We start from the raw sequence: 23,567 nt of genomic DNA on the forward strand, positions 1-23,567 counted from the left end.
AACCGGTCCGAATCCGAGCGATTTTGTCCGACAGATGCTGACTGAACTCCTGTGGACTTCAACTCCCAGAATTCCTCTGCTGGCTGGGAGTTGAAGTCCTTAAAGGGCCCACGGCTGCACACCTCTAGGCTAAATGGAGTTGTGTTACCCGCGCATTGTGGGTAGGTGTGACTTTGCGCTGGTTGAGCCTAGCCAGAAAAATGGGAAAGACCACAAGCCCAGCAGAGTTTGGGTGCAAAATCAGGCTGGGGGTCCCTCTAGTGACAGTCGGGGCCCAGGGTGCAAAGGTGCCCCCCCCATCCACCCCATGTAAAAAGCCAAGCCAGCAAGGCTTCCTTTGCTCTCTGCTGCATTTGGGGGGGGAGCAGCAGGAAAGGCATTGGGGGGGCGCAAACGGCCATTCTCTTTCCTGAAAGGGGGGCAACTTCCCGTTCCAGGGCTAGAGCCCCCCCTCCCCTCATGCTTGCTTGGCCTGGTCTCCTTCCCTGCCCCCCCCCAGGCCATGGAGAAGGAAAAGGTCCTTTCTCTCTCCCTTGACTGCAGTGGTCCTCTACATACGACGGTTCACTTATGACCGTTCGAAGTCACAATGGCACCGAAAGGCCATTTTTCACACTTACAGTATCCTGGTGGTCACGTGATCAGAATTCGGCCGCTTGGCAACTGACCCGTGCTTGTGACGGTCGCAGCGTCCCTGGGGGTGGGTCACGTGATCCCCTTTTGCGACCTTCTGACCATCCGAGTCAATGGGGGAAGCCAGATTCACTTAACGGCCGTGTGACTAATTTAACACCTGCAGTGATTCACTTCACCACTGTGGCAAGAAAGGTCGCAAAATGGGACAAAACTCACTTAACAACTTGCCTTGCTTAGCAACGGAGATTGTGATCGTGATTTCAGGACAGCCTCAGATTCACACAAGCTGGCACCTGCCCAGGAAGGACTGGCGGAAAACTGCTTTATTGGCCGGAGTCCCCGTCTCAGGGAGACCCCCGGGGCCGGCCCTGGCCTGAGCCTCTGCAGCCCGGCTGAGAGGGAATCGCCAGGCCGGCGTCTGGGCAGGCAGCTGCGTCCAGATGTTGGGGGGCCTGGCCTGGAGGGGGGGACTTTCAGAACGACTGTGGCTGGCACAGAAACGCTCTGAGCCACCGGTCCATCAGCGGGCACGCTGGCTGCCCTCCAACTCTTGCGCCAGCCCGTCTCCAGGGCCTGCTGACCGTCAGCTGTTTAGAAAGGAAAGCAATTCTGGCCCGCTCGCCACGGCAGGCCGGAATCCTTCAGGGCAAGCGAGGCCGGTGCCCGAAGGCGCCCATGCGCAAAAGCTTGTAGCGTACCAATGCCCATCGTCCAGGGCCGGGCCAGTCTGAGCCGCTTTGTGCCCCCAGCGGCGAGGCAACGGGATGCCGAAGAAACCAGGGTGGGGCAAGCAGCTCTGAGTTCGGGTGACCCTCTTCCTCCCGTCAGCACTGAGTGGCGTTGACGTGTGCCCAGGCTGGAAACTGGTGCAGGTTGAACATGGGGATGCCCCAGGTGTTGATGGCCAGCATGATGGTTAGGACGCCCAGAATATTCAGCATAAACCCGGCTTTGACCTGGAGGGCGAGAAAGAGCAGCTTGCAATCCAGCAGGGAAGTTCCTTAGAGCCTCCGTGGACAAGGGCACTCTACCTCAGGCTGCTTTGTGAAGGAAAGGAGGCAGCTCCCCCGGCCCACAAGCAGGGCAGGAAAGTGGCTTCGACGTGTGATATTATTCAGAGAGAAGCCGCCTATCACTGGAGGCTCCGCGTTGTGGCAGCTACGGGGAAGGAAGCGACAGGGCGGGCTTGTGCCTTTGCAGCCCGGCTAGTTGGGCCCTGCCTCTTTTCCGCTGGGCCCGGAAGGGACCCCACTTTCACCACCACGGGACGGGGCTCACCATGTCGATGACCCGGAGGTTGCCGTAGGAGAAGACGATGGCGTTGGGGGGGGTGGCCACCGGCAGCATAAAGGCCAGAGAGGCCGCCAGGGTGCAGGGCAGCATCACGTAGAGCGGGTTGAGCTGGATGGCCTGGGCCTGCGGGCGGAGGGGGGGGAGGGTCTCAGCATGGGGGGGGGAGAGAAGGGCCTGGAAGCCTCCCCCCCTTCCCCTCTCCCTCCTTCCTTTTTTTCCCTTCTTCCTTCCCTTTCTCATCTTTCTTGCTTCTTCCCTTCCCTCCTTCCTTTTCTCCTTCCTTTTTCCTTTCTTCTTCCCTCCCTCCCCTCCCCTCTTCTTTCTTCTCCTTTCTTTTTCCTTCCCTCCCTCCCTCCCTCCTCCTGAATGAATGGACCTTTACTGTCAAAGTACAACCAGGTATACCTCGAGATTGGCTGAGCCTCCCTTCCTGACCCCCCCACAACTCCCGATATTCCATCCCTCCCACATTCTCTCATCCTTCCTTTCCTTTTGCCCCCCCCTTTTCCCTTTTTTTCCCCCCTCCCCCTCCCTCCCTCGGACACCAGCGGCGGGAGGGGGGGGTCCTGCCCAGCCGCCGCCCCCTCCTCACCATGGAGGCCAGGATGGGCAGGAAGAGGGTGGTGGTGGCCACGTTGCTGGTGCACTCGGTGAAGGCGGCCACCAGCAGGCAGAGCAGGAAGGCGATGGCCGGGTGGGGGATGTTCTGCAGGGGGGTCAGCTTGTTCCCCAACCAGCCGGACAGGCCGGAGGCCTGGAAAAGCCCCGAGAGGAGCGGCGAAGTTCAGAAAGTTCGTCACCCGCCCCTCCCCCGACCTCCCCCCCCACCCCCGAGGCTGCCCGCCGCCGCCGCCGGATCGCCCGGACGCTCCACGCGCAGAGCCCCGCCCGCGCCAAGCTCCGTCTCGGCGAGCCTCGGGCGCCCCCCGGTGGCGGGAAAGGGCTTTTCTCCGGCCGAACCGGGGCTCCGCCCGCGATGGGAAGGAAGGGGGCGCCCCCCGCCCGCTCCGCCTCTCCGGGCCCAGCCGGGGGGGGGCAGCCCCTCACCTCGCTGCCTTTGGCCAAGGCGAAGCCCCCTCCCAGCAGGATGACGATGTTCCAGGGCATGTGCCGGTTGACCGTGGGCCAGTCCAGGAGGGCGGGGGGCGCGCGGATCTGCCCCGGGCTGCCTGCAAGGGAAGCGGGGAGCGGGTGGGTGCAGCGCCGGGGGGTGCGTGTCCAACGTCGGTGTTTGCACGGGCTACACGTGAGGAGCAGACACCCCCCTCTAACTCTGCTCCAGGAAGTCTGGGGGAAGCACCGAGCCTTCCTTAGGGGACCCCAAAAGAGCTTTTTCCTTGAAGATGTTTCGCTTCTCAGCCAAGAAGCTTCTTCAGTCCTTCTTCAGTTCCGTTCTCCACTATTCCGTCAGAACTGAAGAAGCTTCTTGGATGAGAAGGGAAACATCTTCAAGGAAAAAGCAAAGTCCAGTTGCCTCTCCATGGGCGTCTTCCTTAGGGAACGCCATTTCACGCACACACACCCGGGAAACCCAATTCCCTTTGACACCCCCCCCCACCTGGCGGTGCTGTGTTGTCTTGAGGGGAGGGTCCTCACAAGAGGCAGATGCCCCTCCAGTAAAGATGGGAAAAGTCACCCCGTTTTGCCTCCCCTCTCACTTTCCATTCCTAAGGGGCAAAACTGGGTCGATTTGGTCAGAAGCCATCTTATGTTTTTCTTACTTTTTTAGGGGTGGGGGAAAAGTCAGGGCTCTCCAGACCTGGCCACTGTAAGACTCGGGACTATGCTGGCTGGGGAATTCTGGGACTTGAAGTCCACAAATCTTACAGTGGCCAAATCTGGAGACCAGTGGAATAAGTCAATGGGGTTTACAGGTTTTTCCTGGAATCATCCTAAAGCTAAACTCCAAATTCTGAAATGTTCTTCTCTCTCTCTCTCTCTCTGCCCCCCCCCCAATTTGTTTTTGGTTAGTGTGTGTGTGTGTGTGTGTGAGGGAAGAGACCCACAATTCTCCCTCCTTGGCTGAAAGACCAGTGAATCTGGACCACCGAAGCGTTATTCGACTACTAGAGAAGAATCACAGATGTTGCAGGACTTGTCCCACTAGGTCCCTTCTGATTTCGGGATCCTAAGTCAGGTGCCAGCCCAGTGCAGGAGCTCCAGGGCCCCCCTGCTTGAGCCTTCCCAGGGGGTCTGCCAGGAGGAGGGCTCCCCCCCCCCCAGCCAGCCCTGGAGGTTTTTAAGAAGAGACTGGACAAACATTTGTCTGAAATGGTATAGGTTCCCCTGCTCGAGCAGGGGGCTGGACTAGAAGATCTCCGAGGTCCCTTCCAGCTCTATTCTGTTCCTGAAGGCCATTCCCTTTCACTGCTTCCTCTGCCAGCCTGGCACTGCCCACTTACCTTCGTCCTGGGCCCCGGAAGAGCATCTGGGCAGTTCGGAGGGGATCAGGAACATCAGCAGCGAAATGAAGATGACCACCGTGGCGTCCGTGATGTGGCTGTAAGACAGAGTCCAGCGTCACTCAGACCCCCCCCCCCCAGTTGAGATGAGGTTGGAGGGAGGGGCCTGAAGGATGGGGGGGTCTGCAGCTGCCTCAGACTCAGCCACAGGGTGGTGGGGTGGGAGGACGGGGGTAGGAACCCAAGGCGGCTTTCCCAGAGCTCAGAGTCTTCCGCCCGGCCCAGGCCCCCTCCTCACCTCTTCCCCCTCTGGCTGAAGAGGGCGTTGGCCCAGCCGGGCATGAAGCCGGGCTCCCGGGTGAACCAAAGGACCACCAGGGCGATGAAGAGGATGAGGACGGCCACTTCGGCGAATCTCATCCGGCCCAGCGCCCGGTACTCATTCTTAATGATGCTGTACGCCTGCTCGGACTTCTGCTTCTCCGCCTCGCTGGTGCCGCAGCCGAAATTCTTCTTGAAGCTGGGAGGGGCCCAGAGGGGAGAGGATGTGGGGCAGGGGCAAGGCTTCCCTCCCCCCCCATGCCCTGTCCTGGAAGGGTCACTTGGCAGGCGGCATCCCTGGGCAGGCTGAGCTGCCTTCTCTGTCCGCTCAGGGCCCCTCAGCCCGGCACCCCTTTGCAATGGGGTGGCCACGCGCTGCCCCCAACCCAATTAAGGGGGCAGGAGGGAGATGAGTTGCTTCTTCTGCAAGGCCCCCCAGCCCCACCTCCTCCCCCCAGGCCAGACGGGGGCCCAGAGACTCACTCCAAGCCCAGGAACATCAGCAGCAGCCACAGCCAGGAGAGGATCAGCAGCACCAGCATGGCGGGGAAGGCGAAGGTGAACCAGGAGCCAAAATTCACCACGTTGTCGTTGCGGCAGAAGAGCCTGGTAAGGGGAGACCCCGGTCACTGTGCCCCCTGGAAGGGCACTCCCCCCACGGCCCCTCCCCTCCAGAAACCGCCCAGCGTTTCTCAGCCTCAGCTGGCCTGCTGGGGGGGATTCTGGGAGTGGAAGCCCACCCCTCTGAAAGTGGGGAAAGGCTGGTCTGCGGGTGGCACAACGGCAGTGCCAGGAAATGCGGCACCCTCAGCTGACCGTCTCCCTTTTGGGGGAAAAAACTAAGAAAGAGAGGTCCAAAATAAGGAGGAATTTCCTGACTGTGAGGAGAATTAACCAGTGGAACTGCTTGCCTCCAGACATGGTGGGTGCTCCATCACTGGAGGCTTTTAAGAAGAGACTGGACAGCCATTTGTCTGAAATGGTATAGTGTCTCCTGCCTGAGCAGGGGGTTGGACTGGATGACCTCCAAGGTCCCTTCCAGCCCCATGATTTTTATTTCATCAGCTCGTGCAGTGCAATAGAAGCTTTACACTACAGCAGGGGTCTCCAAACCTGGCCGCTTTAAGACTTGTGGACTTCAACTCCCAGAATCCCCCAGCCGCCTGGGGAATTCTGGGAGCTGAAGTCCAGAAGTCTTAAAGCAGCCAAGTTAGGAGACGGTTGCCCTACTACAGAATAACGGAACTGGAAGGGACCATGGAGGTCATCTAGTCCGACCCCCTGCTCAAACATTCAAGAAAAAACGCCCACCCTCTCCACACACAGTCCTGCCTTTGGGGTGGGGGGGTCTCTTGAATGAGGGGCTTCTGCTAGCAGGCAGAGACCAGGCAGGGTGAAAGAGGCCACCAGCAGCGGGTCTGGAATTGGGGGGGGGAGGAGCAATGGGGAAAGTGGGAGGGAGACCCTTCTGGACCACCCCACCCCCTAAATACTCTGGGAACGGCAGCCTTACTCGTCCATCTGCCCCTTCATGACCAGGTTGGGGGTGGTGCCCGTCAGGGTGGCGATGCCGCCGATGCTGGCGGAGTAGCAGACGGCCAGGCTCATCCCCTTGCAGAAGGTCTGGTGGTTCTGCTCCAGCTGCTCCCGGTCTTCGTCCAGCTTCGGGCCAGCCTCCCCGCAGTCCTTCTCCTTCATCGCCACCTGCACGTGGGCGTTCGCTGGGGTGCCACAAGAGGGGAGAAGGGCCCGTCAGGCAGCTGGGCGGGAGGGCAGGCGGGCTCTGGGGGGCCCCGATTGCTGGGGCAGAGGTCAAGGGGGGAGACAGACCAGCCCTCCAGCGTTCCCCTTTCCCAGAGCCAGGGGTTCCCCCGCCCCCAGCTGAGGCTGGCCCAGACCCACACGGCACCTCGGCAGTTCCCTTAGCAAAGAGGCTCAGTGGGCATCTGGCCCAGCCCTGGAAAAGGCCTCTTGATGCCCCCTGGACGTCTCTCGGGGCCTCGTGGGAGCCTGGCTGCTCCAGAGGAGGAGGGGGCCGACACCAGTGGGTTGAACTCCGGGGTCCTCGGGGCTCTCTGAGCTAGGCTGATTTCTTGCAGATGCTTCATGACCCAACTAGGGAATGTCCTCAGTGCCAGTTTGGTAATTGAGCGTCTGGAAACAAACCTCCAAGCTCAGAGTCCTCCTCCTCCTCCATTCCACAATCTCCCTGCCTTGTGGCACTGATGCCATTACCTAGTTGGGTCATGAAACATCTGCAAGGAAACCCCCCCAGCTCAGAGAGCCCTGTGGACCACCCCCCAGGGTGGCGGATGCCATCTGCCATTCTCAGGGCCACCAAAGGCGGAGGCAGCCAGTCTTACGGAAACCAGCGGCCAGGGAGATGGGCCGGGGGGGGGTTGGCACTGGGCATATCCCCCAGTGGGCTTGTGCCACCATCATTTGGGATGCCACACCAGTGGGGGGCAATCCGGAGCCAGCTTTCTCTGCCTGGGAGCTGCTCAGTGCCATTAGCCCAGAGACCGGCGTTCCTCGGCCATTTTGAGGACTTCAACCCTCAGAATCCCCCAGCCAGCATGGCTGTCCCTAGAGAGCAGGGGTGAAATACGATACAACTTTCCTTCTTGGCCACACAAAGGTTCAAAAAGGCATCCAAAGCAGAAGTGAGATTTGGCGGGGGGGGGGGGGCATCGGGGCATTGCCCCCTCCCCTTATTATTTTCACAGGGGGGTGATGTGATTCACATGTCCTTGCCTTGGCTTCCTTCTGAGACGGAAGGATTGTTCCATTGCAGCTCCGAGGGTTTTTTTAACCACCTGGGCTCCAAGTCCCATTTTAGTTACGACAGGATTTTGCCCCCCCCCCAATTCATAGCAGAGAAATCTCCCCCCCCCCTTTGCTAATTTCTTTCTCTCCAGGACAGTCTGGATGGGAGGCCTGTTCAGAGCTAACGGACGTGGGCTGCTCATTCTCTTGACTGGAGAGAGTCCCCAAGTTGCGACCATTTGAAGTTACAATGGACATCCCCCCCCCAAAAAAAGCTACTTACAACCCAGCTTCAAAATTTCAGTGTCGCCCACCCCAATATGCCATGTGAACACACTTTGGGCAATCAGCAACTGGCTGGCATTTACAGATGTGGGCAGCAGCTCTAGTTCAGGTGGCTGCGATTTAGGACAGCTTTGCCAGTCTTCGATTTACAACGGTTCATTTAGTGACTGAAATCATAATGGCGCTGAAAAAAGCGACTTATGAACTTTTTCACACTTAACGACCATTGCAGCCTCCCCAGGGTCACGTGATCAAAATTCAGACTCTTGGCAACTGACTCATACTTACGACGGTCACAGCATCCCAGGGGTCACGTGATCCCAACCTTCTGACAAGCAAAGTCAATAGAGGAAGCTGGATTCACTTAGTGACCGTGTGATTCACTTAATAACTGCAGTGATTTGCTTAACAACCGTGGCAAAAAAGGTTGTAAAATGAGACAGGACTCGCCTAACAACTGCTTTGCTTAGCAACGGATACTCTGGTCCCAACCGTGGTCGTGAGCCGTGGAGCGGCCCTAACGGTCAAGGACCGAATCCTGAGGTTGGGAGAAGAAGCCTCCGCCGGACCGGGGTCCCCTGTGAATCAGCCTGGCCTGAAGCCCTGCCAGCCGGGAGGAAGAGCACACGGGACACCCACCTGGCGGAGGGGGGGCCTCCTGCATCTCAAAGGCCCGGTTGAGGGTCCCGTTCTGGGCGACCCCCCGCTCCGCGCTGCTCCGCTCCAGCTCCGACTTGTGCAGCTGCTGGAGCACCGCCTGGGCGATGGGCACCATCATGGCCGTGGTGGCCGTGTTGCTGATCCACATGGAGAGGAAGGCCGTGACGCCCATGAAGCCCATCAGGAGCCTGCAGGAGGGAGGGAGGGGGAGGAGGAGGGAGGAGAATGGCTAAGTCTGGAGCCCCAGAGTTTCTCCGGGGGCTGCGCTGCTTCCGGCCAAGAGCCCAGGGGATCAGGGGTTCTCCGACCCAGCTCCAGGCCAAGAGTCGGGGCTGGGAACGAGTCCTGACATTTGGCATGGAGAACATTTTTTTTAAAAAAAGACTGGGCAGCCATTTGCCTGAAATGGTCGTGGGTCTCCTGCTTGAGCAGAGGGTGGACTAGAAGACCTCCGAGGTCCCTTCCAGCTCTGTTCTGACCGGTTGCCCCACTGGGTTGTGATGCAGATGCCCCGAGGAGGCCTCAGGGCTGCCCGGGTCTCAGGGCGGGGGGGGGGCTGGAAGGATGCTGGCCAGCCCCTTCGCAGAAGTCCCCCCTCCCAAGCGTCCTCTTCTGAATGGCTCAGTGCAGGGGAGGTCCTGGGGGAGGGGGAGGTCCCAGGCCTGAGGGACTCACAAGGCCGGCCGGACCCCGACGATGAGGAGGACCTGCAGGGCAATGCGCCTGTGGAGGTTCCAGTGCTCAACGGCGATGGCCACCAGCAGCCCCCCGATGAAGAGCATGTTGGTGTCCTTCAGGTACTCCATGCACACCTGCAGGGAAGCAGAAGAGCAGAGTGACGGGTGGGGAGGGGACCCTGGAGCAAGCAGGAGACCCTCTACCCTTCCGGACAGACGGCCGGCCCGTCTCTTCTTAACACCCTCCCGTGGCGGAGGAGCCCCGCTTACCGTGGAGGAGTCCATGATGCCCATGAGGGGGAAGAAGAGGACGGGGAAGAGAGCGGTCACCGCCAAGGGCACGGCCTCCGTGCACCAGAAGATGGCCATCACGATGATGGTGTAGCCACATTGGGCTTCCTGGGGGAAGAAGGGCAGTCAGGCGCCGCGGGCACCAAGGGGGCAGGGCTGGCTGGGGGGGAGGGGCACCTGCCGTCCAGCGGCACTTGCGGCTGACTCCACAGTCCCACTGCTGGGCGAGCCTGATGGGAGCTGGAGTGCCACAACATTGTGGGGGTCACACCTGCTCCACTTCCCAGTTCAAGAAGCAGTTCATCCTCACAAGGCTTTCTATGAGGGAGGGAGGGAGGGAGGGAGGGAGAGAGGAAGGAAAAGGAAGTGGAGGGAAGGATGCAGGGGGGAGGAGAAAAAGGAAAGGAAGGAAGGAAGGAAAGAAAGAAAAGAGAGAGGGAGGGAGGGAAAGAGGAAGGAAAAAGGAAGGAAGGGAGGGAAGAAGGGATGGAGGAAGGAAGGAAGGAAGAGAAATGGGGGGGAGAAAAAAAGGAGGGAGGGAGGGAGGAAAAAAGGGGGGAGGGCCCTCTCGGTCTGGGGTCAAACCTGGAGGCAGGAGGGCCCAAGCGAAGACCAGGCATTTGGCTCTGGCTGCTTAAAAGGGCATTAAGGGCCCCGCCATCGGCCTCCAGGGGCCGCTGAGACAAGATGGCGCAGCTGATTGATCGAGGCGTCGGGGGGGTGGATTGCTGGGTTGGTCTAGGATGGCACAAAATCAGACCCGGGCCGGCAGCCTTTTTTTTGCCCCTGAGAGCTGCGACTGCCACCTCATTCAAAAGCTTTCATCTGTGGCAGCTTGCAAAGGCTGCTCTCGGCATCAAAACCTGCAAGAGGAAAAGGCCACGCCAGATTTTTGCAAAGACACCGGGAAGCGTTGATCCGAAGGAGCAATAAAGCGGATACATTCCAATAAGAAAACGCGATTTGAGTGCTCCGTCAGTCCAGCCACTGCAGGCCTCGGACGGGAGGCGCCGCTGCTCACCAGGGCCGCTGCCTTTTAATCAGGAGGTGCTACTGGAAAAACCCCCCCCATTTATCTAGATCTCCCTAGGCCAGCCTTCCTTCACCCCCAGCAACTTTAAACTGCATGGACTTCAACTCCCAGAATTCCCCAATCAGCCCTCTTAAAGCATGCTGGCTGGGGGATTCTGGGATTTGGAGTCCTCACCCCATCCTAAAGCATGCTAACTGGGGGATTTTGGACTCCACCCACCTTAAAGCTTGCTAACTGGGGGATTCGGGGACTTGGGAGTCCCCCCCAGTGGCGTAGCGTGGGGGGTGCAGGGGGGGCCGGCCGCACCGGGCGCAACATCTGGGGGGGCGCGCTCGGCGACGAATTCCTAATTTGCATTTAGAGGTGCAGATTGGCACACGCAACTTTCCTTTTCAATCTGGATCCTAGTTTTTGGTCTTGGGGCTTTGCATGAAGGGTGACGGTCCTTTGCTGTTCCCGCTTGGAGCACTTTAGCATTGCTCGGCGGCGCCCCAGTCGCCCCCTCCCCGCAGCGCTTCAGCGGAGGAGTTAAGCGCAGAGTTTTTGCGCCTAGAGAGGAGAAAGGGGGGCTGGGAATCCAGCTTCCTGCCCCTCCATCTCCCCTTCCTGGTCTCTCAACGCCTCTTACGCCAGGGCTGCGGAGGTTCCCCTGGCGGGGGAGGGGCGCCAGGTGGGCAAGGAGGCTCCGAGAGGGGGAGGGCAATCAGGAGGGGGGAATCCCCGGGGGGGGAAGGGGAGGAGGGATTCCTGTGGCGGGGGAGGGGCGCCAGGTGGGCAAGGACGCCGCGAGAGGGGGAGGGAATAGGAGGGGCGGGAAGGGGAGGAGGGATTCCTGGGAGAGCCAGGTGGGTTTCCCCCAGTTGCGCCCCCTCCCCTTCCGAGTCTCCACCTTTCCTTGCGAGTTTTTCTGCTCCGTGGGAAGCGCTGCGCCTTCGCTTCTCCTCCTCCTGGGTTGCGGCTTCCACGAACGGCTCTCCGATCCCCTTCAGATCCTTCCCCCAAGACCCCCTCCTGCCCCGCAGCCCCACCTCTTGGCGCAGCCCGGCTCCCCGCCTGGGAGATCCTGGTGTTTCCCGGAAGGTTGGGCACCCCCGTTCCCATGTTCGGAGGAAATAAAATAATTTTAGGTCAAGTGACAGGTCTGGGAGCTCTAATTGCCTCCACTTCTCTGAGATCGTTCTCAAAACAACTCAAATGCAACTGATTGATGTTGAAAGGACAGTGGGAGATCCAGGGAAGAAAGGAGGAATTTGTTTTATGACTTTTACAAGCAAAATGTTAGAACTGGATTTCCCACTTCTGTACCCACATGGCTTTTCAGTACCGTATTCTCTTGGAGGAAAAAATAAACCCAGGAGTTTCTCTTGTTGACTATCAGAGTGGGGCAGTTGACAGATACAGAAATGAGCAGGCACTGTGTAACTTACTGTAAATAAGAAGCTGTTTGAGGCTTTATAGAAGTAAAATAGAATATAGATTATTAACAAAGTGCTTTGACATTTTAACTTTGCTGTTGGTTCACCTGTTAACTACTTTGCCTCTCTATCTACCAAGTAGATTAAGGTCAAATTGGTTGTAAATAGAAGTAGAACTTCATAAATTTTGGGCCTACTTCGTAAGGGAAGGAAAGTAATATTGCTCCAATATATTTATGAATATTCAAGTGGAGGGGAATAATATATGTAAATCTGGTTTTGTCTTATTGATGCACATATTTTCCTTCTATTTGAATGTTCTGTATATCCTCCGCTGCGCCGCCCGCCTCCTGGCACGGCCTCGGGTCCCGGCGCTTCTGCCGCACGTGAGGGAGTGGATGCCGGACCTTCCCCCTTTTCCCGGGGGAGGCGTGGGTGGGGGGTGCGGCGGACGCCCAGGATGCGGGGCTCCCTGCGGCAGACTCGAGTGCTAAAATCCACGGGTTAGGGGGCGCAAATTACTTGCCTTGCCCCGGGTGCTGACAACCCACGCTACGCCACTGGTCCCCCCATCCTAAAGCATGCTGGCTGGGGGATTCTGGGAGTTGAAGTCCCCCCACCTTAAAGTTGCCAAGGCTGGGAAAGACTGATTGAGCAAGCGCCCAACCCCAGTGACAGCTCCACCGCCCATCCTCCCGGGCAGGCCTGGAGGGCATTTGCCTACTGCAGAGTTGCACAACCCAGGCACCCCCAGATGAGGGTGTCAACCCCAGAAACTTCCCAGAGACCGAGAGTATTGCAAGAACTCTAAGCCTTGAAATGGGAACATCTGGGAATTCCCACGCTTGGGAAACTCGGCTCGGCATCTGCACATTGGGACGGCTTCCAGAAGACCAAGCTGGGCAGCGGCAACAATTCTAATGATCTCAAAAAAGCGAAGCGGGGTTCAACCGGGCCAGGTCACTGAGGGAGAGTTCCAAGAAAGCCCAGATTTTGCAAGGAAGCTAAACCACGCAAGACACACAACTGGCTACCAGGAGACCTTCTCCCTGAAGCCGCGATCACCTCCCAGGAGAGCCCCTTTCCCTTCCTAGCCCGACCGACCAGCATCTGGCAGCACCTCCCAGCCTGGTTGGCCCCTCTGGGTGGCGCTGAGTGCTCAGAAGAGCCCCTGGCCCGGTCAGAATGGGCCCTGGACCAGGCACTGCACCCAGTTTGGGTCACCCCAATATGGACTCTGGAAAGGGTGCGGAGAAGAGCCACAAAGATGATCAGGGGACTGGAGAGAAAAACATACAAAGAACGGCTGCGTAGGTCTACTTTAGCGGGAAGAAGGACTGAGGGGGGGGACACGATGCCAGGGTTCCCATAACGTCGCCATGTGCGAGTAGGCAGCAATATAAGTTTTCTAAATAAAATAAAATAATAAAATAAAATAACATAAAATAATAATAATAATAATAAAATAAAATAAATAAATAAAATAAAATAAATAAAATAAATAAAATAAAATAAAATAAAATAAAATAAAATAAATAAAATAAAATAAATAAAATAAAATAAAATAAAATAAAATAAATAAAATAAAATAAAATAAAATAAAATATTGAAGGGGTTCCTACAAAGATGAGGGGATCACTCTATTCTCCAAAGGACCTGAGGGCAGGACAAGAAACAACGGATGGAAAATAGTCAAGGAGAGAAGCAACCTAGAACTAAGGAGAAACTTCCTGACAGTGAGAACAATTAACCGGTGGAACCACCTGCCTCCAGAAGCTGTGAATGCTCCAACACTGGAAGTTTTTAAAAAGAGACTGGACAACCCTTTACCTGGAATGGTATAAGGCAGGGGTCTGCAACCTTGACAACTTTAAGACTTGTGGACTTCAGCTCCCAGAATTCCTCAGCCAGTTATGCCAACTATGCCGTCTGAGGAATTCTGGGAGCTGAAGTCCACAAGTCTTAAAGTCGTCAAGGTTGCAGACCCCTGGTCTAGGGTCTCCTGCTTGAGCAGGGGATTGGACTAGAAGACCTCCAAGGTCCCTCCTAACTCTGTTATTGTGTTCTGAGATTGATGGACGAGGGACACCGGAGCATCTGCTGCTGATATGGCGGAAGAAGCAGCCCCAGGGTTCTCCATAGGAGATGGTTGAAGAGATCAAGATGGCAACCCACGTCAAGAAGTGCCTTGGCTGCCATCTTGGCATTCTCTCTCTCTCTCTCTCTCTCTCTCTCTCACACACACACACACACACACACACACACACACACCCCTCTGAAGGTGCCCCTAAGCAGCCCCCTGGATAGGCAATGTCCCTCTTGGGAGAGAGAAATTTGGTCAAAACCAAGAGGACAGCCCTGGCCTGCCTGCTTGCCGGATTCTCTCCACGGCAGCCCTCTGCTCCTCCTGACTCTGAGGATACACGTGTGTTTGTTTGTGTGTACATGCAGGGGAGGGCTTGATTTCGAAAGCACCCACTTCTTCGCTTGCAAAGAATCAGTGCTCAGATCTTGGGTGTGTTCGCTCTGGTGGGGCACCTGGGCTGCTTCCACCTTGGCAACTTGGGCAACCCAGACCTGTAATTAAGCAGGTAACCGCGGCTCTGCCCATGCGGGCCTCGGAAGGGCCTGTCCCAGCTGCAGGGAGGGCAGACGGAGCTGCCTGCTTCCTTTCCGGACCCAGGCTCCCTTCTTCCTCCTCTTGACTGGAAACGGAGCCTTGAACGATCTTGGGAAAGAGGTTCTTCGCTTCGATTGACTGTAACTGCTTTGCATGCCCCCCCCCAATAATCCCTAGGGGCCAGGCCCTTTGAAGGACTGCCTCTCCCCCGCGGCAGCCACCCGGCCCACCGGGATGGGGAGGAAGGGCTTGTCACAGGTGCCACTGATGAGGGACTGTCACCTGTGAGAGCACGAAAAAGGGTCTTCTCGGTGGTGGCTCCTTCTCTATGCTTGAGAAGGGGGTTGGACTAGAAGGCCTTCAAGATCCCTTCCAACTCTGTCATTCTGTTTGCTGATCGGAACATCCTTCCCCTCGAGACGGGGTTGGCCCCCAATCCGGCTGCTTTTCTGAAAGGCGCCAAGAACGTGGTTTTTGCCCAGGGGCCTGGGGACGCCACAGGGAGACAGACCTGTTAAGGGGCTGACTTAATTGTGTTGTTGCTGCCACATGTGTGTGTGTGTGTGTGTGGGTGATGGTGGTGGTGGTGGGGTTTATAGGTTTTTATTATATGATGGATTTTTTTTAAAAAAAAATGTAAACTGCCCGGAATAACTACGGGTGAGTTGGGTGGCTCTGTAAATTTGTTTGTTGTTGTTGTTAGTTGCGAAGTCGTGTCCAACCCATTGCGACCCCACGGACAACGTTCCTCCAGGCCTTCCTGTCCTCTACCATCTTCTGGAGTCCATTTAAGCTCATGCCTCCTGCTTCAGTGACTCCAACCAGCCACCTCCTTCTCTGTCGTCCCCTTCTTCTATTGCCCTCAATCTTTCCCAGCATTAGGCTCTTCTCCAGTGAGTCCTTCCTTCTCATCAGGTGGCCAAAGTATTTGAGTTTTAGCTTCAGGATCTGGCCTTCTAAAGAGCAGTCAGGGTGGATCTCCTCTAGGACTGACCGGTTTGATCGCCTTGCAGTCCAAGGGACTCGCAGGAGTCTTCTCCAGCACCAGAGTTCAAAGGCCTCCATTCTTTGGCGCTCAGCCTTTCTTATGGTCCAACTTTCACAGCCACACATTGCAACTGCCCATTGGAAGCCTTTGTTCCCTGTCCTTCTGCACTTTACCTCTCTCTCACGCAGACACAGGCCATGCACACAGGGAGATAAAGGGGGCCGATGGTCAGGCGAAAGGTGGGCTGGCTTGGCTGCCCTTTGATGGATGCTGCCGTGGCTTTAGGGATGAGCTTAGGATATCTGCAAATATGTGCAGGGATTATAGGAGTTGTTTGAGTTTTGTGAAAGGTCTTCAGGGCCTGGGACAGAGGAAGACTTGGGCAACCTCACGACCTGCGCACTTCAACTCCCAGAATTCCTGAGCCAGGGAGGAGGAGGAGGAGGAGGAGGAGGAGGAGGAGGGAGAGAGAGAGAGAGAGAGAGAGAGAGAGAGAGAGAGAGAGAGAGAGAGAGAGAGAGAGAGAGAGAGAGAGAGAGAGAGAGAGAGAGAGATCCTGAATTCCACCAAGTAATGCACTTTGTCCCTTGTGGCTCTCCTCCTCCTCCTCCTCCTCCTCCTCCTGCCCTCCGGTTCTTGTCTGAGTTGACAGGGCAATCCCCCCTCCCTCCCCGCTTAAAAATTGACAGCTGCCCAGCAGGGCTGGAGGGAGGAGCCCAAAGCCTCAGCCAGGACTTTGCCTCAGGGAGGGGGGGGCTGGGGGTGTCCCCATGATCAGGAGCTGGAAGTCGCAATTTCCCTTCCCAGGGCAGAAACTGGCGCTGGCTGGGCCAGACCGGCTGCTTCTCCCCCACCCCCAGGCTTCCCTGCTGCCCCCCCCCCAGGACCAGGGGGCTGGTAGGTGGGCAGAGGGGGCTGGGGAGGCTTGGCAGAACTGGACAAAGCAGCCTAGCCAAAAGGTGTGGAGTCACTGCGGAGCCACAGGAGACCCAATCCCTGCCCCTCCCCCCCCCCCGACTCCCTTGATCCTCCTCCAGTGCCAGTTCGGCTGTGATCATTACAGATCATCCCCGACTTACAACCATTCACTTAGTGGCTGTCCAAAGTTACAAACGCCCTGTTTTTCCACCCTTAGGTCTGTTGTGGCTTCCTCCTGATCACGGGATCAAAACTCAGAGCGCCTGGCAACCGGCATGCACGTATGACGGGGGTCACGTGATCCCCTTTGGCGACCTTCTGACCGGCAAATTCAGTGGTGAAGCCGGATTCACTTAGCGACTGTGTTTCTGACTTAACAATTGCAGTGATTCACTTAACAAACTCACTTGTCCAAGCAATTGTCTCGCTTAGCAACACAAATTTTGAGCTCAGTCGAGTCTGTAAGGCAAGGACTTCCTGCAGCTAACGGGGGTCGGCTGTGTGCCGGCTGCCCAAATGAGCTCTCCCAAGCTCTGAACTCAACGGATGTGCCTGGCTCTCTGCGCCTGACCCTCCGTGGCGGCTTAAAGTGGGCTGGCCGATCCACAGATTCTTCCTGGATCTTCCACTTTATGTAAGCAGCGTGTTTTCACACAGAGCCCGGTTGAAAGTCTCTTGGCTCCTGATCTGCAGTTAATTATTCCTGGAGGTTTTAGAAGTGTTTGCAGTGAGGCAACCTGTGCAAAATGCAGGAGGCGACTGAACAGCAGAATAACAGAACGACAGACTTGGAAGGGACCTTGGAGGTCCTCCAGTCCAACCCTCCTGCTCAGGCAGGAGACAGAATAGAATAGAATAGAATAGAATAGAATAGAATAGAATAGAATAGAATAGAATAGAATAGAATAGAATAGAATAGAATAGAATAGAATAGAATAGAATAGAATAGAATAGAATAGAATAGAATAGAATAGAAAATATGGAACAGAGCACAGCAGAGCAGAGCAGAGCAGAGCAGAACAGAACAGAACAGAACAGAACAGAACAGAATAGAATACGGAATGGAATGGAATAGGATAAGATAGAATAGAATAGCAGAGTTGGAAGGGACCTTGGAGGTCTTCTAGTCCAGCCCCTGCTCAAGCAGGAGACCCTAGACCAGGGGTAGGCAACCTTGGCTCTTTTATGACTCGTGGACTTCAACTCCCAGAATTCCTGAGTCAGCCACTGGCTCAGGAATTCTGGGAGTTGAAGTCCACGAGTCATAAAAGAGCCAAGGTTGCCTACCCCTGCACCATTCCAGACAAAATGGTTGTCCAGTCTCTTCTTAAAAACTTTCAGTGTTGGAGCATTCACAGCCTCTGGAGGCAGGTAGTTCCACTGATTAATTGTTCCCACTGTCAGGAAATTCCTTTTTCCCCCTTTTTCTGGCTGTCCCAGGGCGGAGGAGTTCAGACAAGGTCAGACAAGGCCCGGTGGAGAGAAATTGAATTAAGGCGCAATTTCTTGACTGTGAGAACAGTTAAGCTGTGGGCCAGCCTCCCTCCTGAAGTCACAGATCCAGACCAGTCTGGCATGGTCCGGTGATTCCTAGCCCTGGGTAGAGGGGCTGGACTAGAGGACCTCCGAGGTCCCTTCCAACTCAATGATTTTGTAACTCTTGATTCCTCCAGTCGTCTTATCTGCCTTCTTTCACTTCCCTGTCTTGCCCAGGCAGGCCTGCAGATTTCCTGGTGATCTCTCACCTCAGAGGTAAACAGCCCCGTCAGGCGAGAATGACACAGGCAGTGAGGGATTCTTAAGGGGAGTTTTCTCTTATGTTTATTAAAAGGAAATCACTTCCCTGTGATATGAAAATCCTCGCTTAAGCACAACAGGCTCTTTGGAAAGTCTCCAGCAACCTCAGAGTGTGTGTGTGTGTGTGTGTGTGTGGTTAACAATCACGTTAACTAGGATTCTTCAGAAAAAGAATTCCCACGTTTATTTCAGAGTTAACTTATAGAATAGAATAACAGAGCTGGAAGGGGCCTCGGAGGTCTTCTAGCCCAGCCCCCCACTTAAGCAGGAGAACCTACACTCTCTCAGACAAATGACTGTCCAGCCTCTTCTTAAAGACCTCCAGGGATGGAGCGCCCAGGGTTTCTGGTGGCAGGTTGTTCCACTGGTGGATTGTTCTCACTGTCAGGAAGTTTCTGCTTAATTCCAGGTTGCTTCTCTCCTTGATCAGTTTCCAATCGTTGTTTCTCGTCCTTCCCTCGGGTGTTTTGGAGAATAGTTTGACACCCCCCTCTTCCTTGTGGCAGCCCCCTCAAATACTGCAACGCTGCTATCATGTCTCCCCTATTTCTTCTTTTCTTTAGACTAGCCAGACCCAAATCTCAGCCAGGTGAGTGTCCAGCCTCTTCTTAAAAACCTCCAGGGATGGAGCGCCCAGGGTTTCTGGTGGCAGGTTGTTCCACTGGTGGATTGTTCTCACTGTCAGGAAGTTTCTGCTTAATTCCAGGTTGCTCCTCTCCTGGATGAGTTTCCATCCGTCTCTTCTTCTCCTGCCCTCTGGTGCTTTGGAGTATAACTTAACACCCCCCCCCTCTTCTTTGGGGCAGCCCCTCAAATGCTGCTATCATGCTAAGTTGACTGTAAAAATAATCCAGAGAGAGAATTACATCCCATTGAGATAAAAGGGCAGAAAGTCTTCTACTTACAGCAGTTCATTTTAGTGACCGTTCAAAGTTAAGACGGCGCTGAAAAAAATGACTTATGACCATTTTTCACACTTACAACCGTTGCAACGATGGTCACCTGAGGAAAATTCAGACGCCTGGCAACTGACTCGTATTTATGACGGTCGCCCTGTCCTGGGGTTGCATGATCCCCTTTGGCACCTTCTGAGAAGCAAAGTCAACAGGGAAGCCAGATTCTCACTTAACGACCAGGTTACTCACTTAACAGCTGTTGTTGTTGTGAGCTGCGAAGTCGTGTCCGACCCATCGCGACCCCACGGACAACGTTCCTCCAGGCCTTCCTGTCCTCTACCATCTTCTGGAGTCCCTTTAAGCTCACGCCTCCTGCTTCAGTGACTCCATCCAGCCACCTCCTTCTCTGTCGTCCCCTTCTTCTCTTGCCCTCAACCTTTCCCAGCATGAGGCTCTTCTCCAGTGAGTCCTTCCTTCTCATGAGGTGGCCAAAGTCTTTTGAGTTTTAGCTTCAGGATCTGGCCTTCTAAAGAGCAGTCAGGGTTGATCTCCTCTAGGACTGACCAGTTTGATCGCCTTGCAGTCCGAGGGACTCGCAGGAGTCTTCTCCAGCACCAGAGTTCAAAGGCCTCCATTCTTTGGCGCTCAGCCTTTCTTATGGCCCAACTTTCACAGCCATACATTGCAACTGGGAAGACCATAGCCTTGACTATACGCACTTTTGTTGACAGGGTGATGTCTCTGCTTTTTAGTGTGCTGTCTAGATTTGCCATGGCTTTCCTCCCCAGGAGCAAGCGTCTTTTAATTTCTTGGCTACAGTCCCCATCTGCGGTGATCTTGGAGCCCAGGAAAATAAAATCTGTCACTACCTCCATTTCTTCCCCATCTGTTTGCCAGGATTAGGGTGATTCACTTAACCAACTGTGGCAAGAAAGGTCATAAAATGGGACAAAACTAACAAATATCTCGCTTAGCAACATAAATTTTGGGCTCCTTTGTGGTCGTAAGTCGAGGGCTATCTGTAGCAAAATAACAGAATAACACAGAACAAAACAGAATAGCAGAAAAGAGAATAACAATAAAACAGTAACAGAATAAAACAATAACAGAAAAACACAAAATAACAGAATGAAACAAAAAACAACACAGAATAAGAGAATAACACAGAACAGAATAATAGAATAAAACAAAATAACAGAATAAAACAGAACAGAATGAAACAAAAAACAACACAGAATAAAGGAATAACACAGAATAACAATAACAGAATAAAACGGAATAAGAGAATAGCACAAATAACAGAACAACAGAACAACACAGAACAACAGAACAACACAGGCGGAGCCTTGCGGTGCCCCACTGCTGCCTTCTCTCCCTGCGGATGTGGTGCCATGGAGGCTTGCCGGCCGGCTACAGATCCATCCGGTGGTGATCTCGTCTCTTCCACCTTTTCCTGGTTTACCAAGGAGTAGGTTGTGGTCTACTCTGTCAAATGCCTTACTGGAAATCTAAGTATACTACTGTGTGTCGACTGCGTTTCGCTGGTCTGCTAGTTTAGTCCCTCGATCGAAGAACGAAATAAAGTGTTGAGGACTCACCAAGGATACGCAGTTAGTCCCTGGTCAGGTTTAAAGGCAGGTTGGCTCCCCCTCCCCCCCCAGGAAGGAAAGTGCGTGTCCTTCTCCCCCAGCAGTCCCAAAGTGGTGCTTTAGAGTGGAGCTTTGGGGAGCTCTGCAGAGTTGGGTTCACAGCTGGTTCTCCTGCCGATGCTCTTCCCTCTTGTCAGCCTTTTGGGGGGTGGGCAAGACTGAAACAAGGGGAGGGGGGGTTCCTTGGTGCTCTCTGAGCTTGGACATTTTCTTGCAGACGTTTCATTACCCAGCTAGGGGACATCATCAGTACTAGAAGAGAGGGGGGTTTGCCCTCAATTTATTATTCCTTACCAGCACTGACGATGTTCCCTAGTTGGGTAATGAAACGTCTGCAAGGAAACCACCAAGTTCAGAGAAGCAGCACAGTGCTTCCTCTCTCCCCTCCTCCTCCTCCTCCCTCTCTTCTCCCTTTTCTCCTTCTCTTCCACTCCACAAACCCCTCCCAGCACTGATGATGTTACCCAGCTGGGTCGCGAAACATCTGCAAGGAAACCACCAAGCTCAGAGAGCACCAAGGACCCCATTCCCCTCCCCCTCCCCCTCCCAGCACTGATAATGTTACCCAGGTAGGCAATGAAACGTCTGCAAGGAAACCACCCAGTCAGAGAGCATCAAACACCCCTCATTTCAACCCTGAGCTGTAAAGATTCTCCTTTATAGGGCTGAAACAGCTGGATCAGCCAGCTGCTGTCCAGGGAAGAATCTGGAAGCCCCCCCTGGAGCCGGTGAGCGCAGGGCCTTTTCGGCAGTGGCCCCAACCCTGAGGATCCAGTTTTGGTCACCATACTACAAGAAAGAGGTTGAGACCTTGGAAGAAGTGCAAAGAAGAGCCACTAAGATGATCCAAGGCCCAGAGACTAAAACATACAAAGAATGGCTGCGGGACTTGGCTTTGGCCAGTCTAGAGACGAGGGGAGACATGATAGCAGCATTCCAGTGTTTGAGGGGCTGCCAGAAAGAAGAGGGGGTCAAACCATTCTCCAAAGCACCAGAGGGAAGGACGAGAAACAATGGATGGAAGCTGATCAAGGAGAGAAACTTCCTGACAGGGAGGACAATTAACCAGTGGAACAGCTGGCCACCAGAAATCATGGGTGCTCCATCACTGGAGGTTTATAAGAAGAGGCTAGCCGCTAGACAATCATTTGTCTGAGATGGTATTGGTTCTCCTGCTCAGGTGGGGGGAGGGGGGCTGGACTAGAAGACCTCCAAGGTCCCTTCTATTCTATTCCATTCCATTCCATTCTCTATTCTATTCTATTTTCTATTCTATTCTATTCTATTCTATATTCTATTTTCTATATTCTATTTTATTCTATTCTATATTCTATATTCTATATTCTATATTCTATATTCTATTCTATTCTATTCTATTCTATTCTATTCTATTCCATTCCATTCCATTCCATTCTCTATTCTATTCTATTTTCTATTCTATTCTATTCTATTCTATATTCTATTTTCTATATTCTATTTTATTCTATTCTATATTCTATATTCTATATTCTATATTCTATTATTCTATTCTATTCTATTCTATTCTATTCTATTCTATTCTATTCTATTCTATTCTATTCTATTCTATTCCATTCCATTCCATTCCATTCCATTCCATTCCATTCTCTATTCTATTCTATTTTCTATTCTATTTTCTGTATTCTATATTCTATATTCTGTTCTGTTCTATTCTATTCTTATTCCTATTCCTATTCCTACTCCTACTCCTACTCCTATTTCTATTTTCTACTCCTATTCCTATTCTACTGTCTGAAATGATAGGGTCTCCTGCTTGAGTAGAGGGCTGGACTAGAAGACCTCCAGGGTCCCTTCCAGCTCTATTCTGATTGATCCCTTCTCTTTGCTGCCTGGCTCGGCTTCCCTCTTCATTCTCCCGCCAGTTCCCCCCCCCCCGCCACACCACGGATTATCTTTTTGCTGTTTGCCTTCGGATTTAGCCTTCCCAGGTGTCATTCCGAGATGCCCGTTGGTGCTTCCAGATGCTTTTACGGCGCCCGTCTCCACAATCTGCCGGGTTTTCTTTTCAACAAAGTTGTTTATTGATGCCAACGACAACTACTCCTCCCTGCACGTTGGCAGAGGGCGGCCCAGCCTCACCATCTAAGCGGACGGAATGAAACGTCAAGAGCGGCGCACCGGGTTGTTGTGGCAGCTTCCACCCATGTTTGCTCCCTCTCTGTTTGGCAAACTTCCCTGCCTTGTTTGTTCTTGCTGGCACCACGTCCCCTTTCCCGGGCACCGGCACGGGATGCTCGGAAAGTTCCCAAACTGCCATCCTGCCTTCCTGCAGGTTCTCATCCTGCCGGAGAGAAAAGCCACTTCCCAACAGCCGAGGGTCAACCAGCTCGCCTCTTCTTCGCGCTGTCCGAGGCTGAGGCGGCGAGCTGGTTTCCCTTTGGGTGTTGGGGGGATCGAAACGAAATAACCAACTAAAGAAATAGACAGCTAGACAACTAGGCTGCAGCTTACCTGCCTGCCTTTTATCGCGCTTTGCAGACCCGCCACCCATTTTTTTTAAAAAAAGCCATTTTTGCACCTTTCTGTTCAAAGAAAGCTCCGACGCGCCACGCCGGAACGCCAGCCAGAGAAGACGGCAGTTTTGGAAAGTTTTCGCTCTGGGGAAGCGAAGCGACTCGCGGCCTCCGTCTCGGAAGAGGGGGGGGGGGACACCTACCTTGTAAGGGAGGACCAGAGGCAGCGGGAGGAAGAGCAGGGGCGTCAGGAGGGCGATGAGGTAGTTCCTGTGGGCCAGAAGCGCCCGCCACATGGTGCCAGCCCGGGTGTGGAAGAAACGGCCCGGCGCTCTCCCGGGCTATATAAAGGCTCCGGCGCGCAAGGGGCTGACCTTGGCCCCTTGGCTGCCGCGGCTGCTGCTCCTTCCATGGCAAGGTGAGGCAGG

General features: G+C 54.5%; 1 protein-coding gene across 1 annotated transcript; it reads right to left on the bottom strand.

Annotated features, from left to right (window-relative positions):
• Nucleotides 1-1,123: 1,123 nt before the first annotated feature.
• SLC13A2 (solute carrier family 13 member 2) lies at nt 1,124-23,567 on the bottom strand. Its single transcript, XM_081334859.1, has 12 exons — nt 23,343-23,567; nt 9,311-9,439; nt 9,039-9,175; nt 8,343-8,551; nt 6,166-6,373; nt 5,136-5,258; nt 4,630-4,851; nt 4,332-4,429; nt 2,977-3,098; nt 2,522-2,683; nt 1,915-2,052; nt 1,124-1,592 (listed from the first exon to the last, which is right to left on the bottom strand). Exons 1-12 carry the CDS (start codon nt 23,433-23,435, stop codon nt 1,461-1,463), a joined length of 1,773 nt encoding a protein of 590 aa, XP_081190985.1. The 5' UTR covers nt 23,436-23,567; the 3' UTR covers nt 1,124-1,460.

Source organism: Vipera berus (genome assembly GCF_964194415.1).
Source record: "Vipera berus genome assembly, chromosome: 1".
In the NCBI taxonomy this organism is placed as follows: domain Eukaryota; kingdom Metazoa; phylum Chordata; class Lepidosauria; order Squamata; family Viperidae; genus Vipera; species Vipera berus.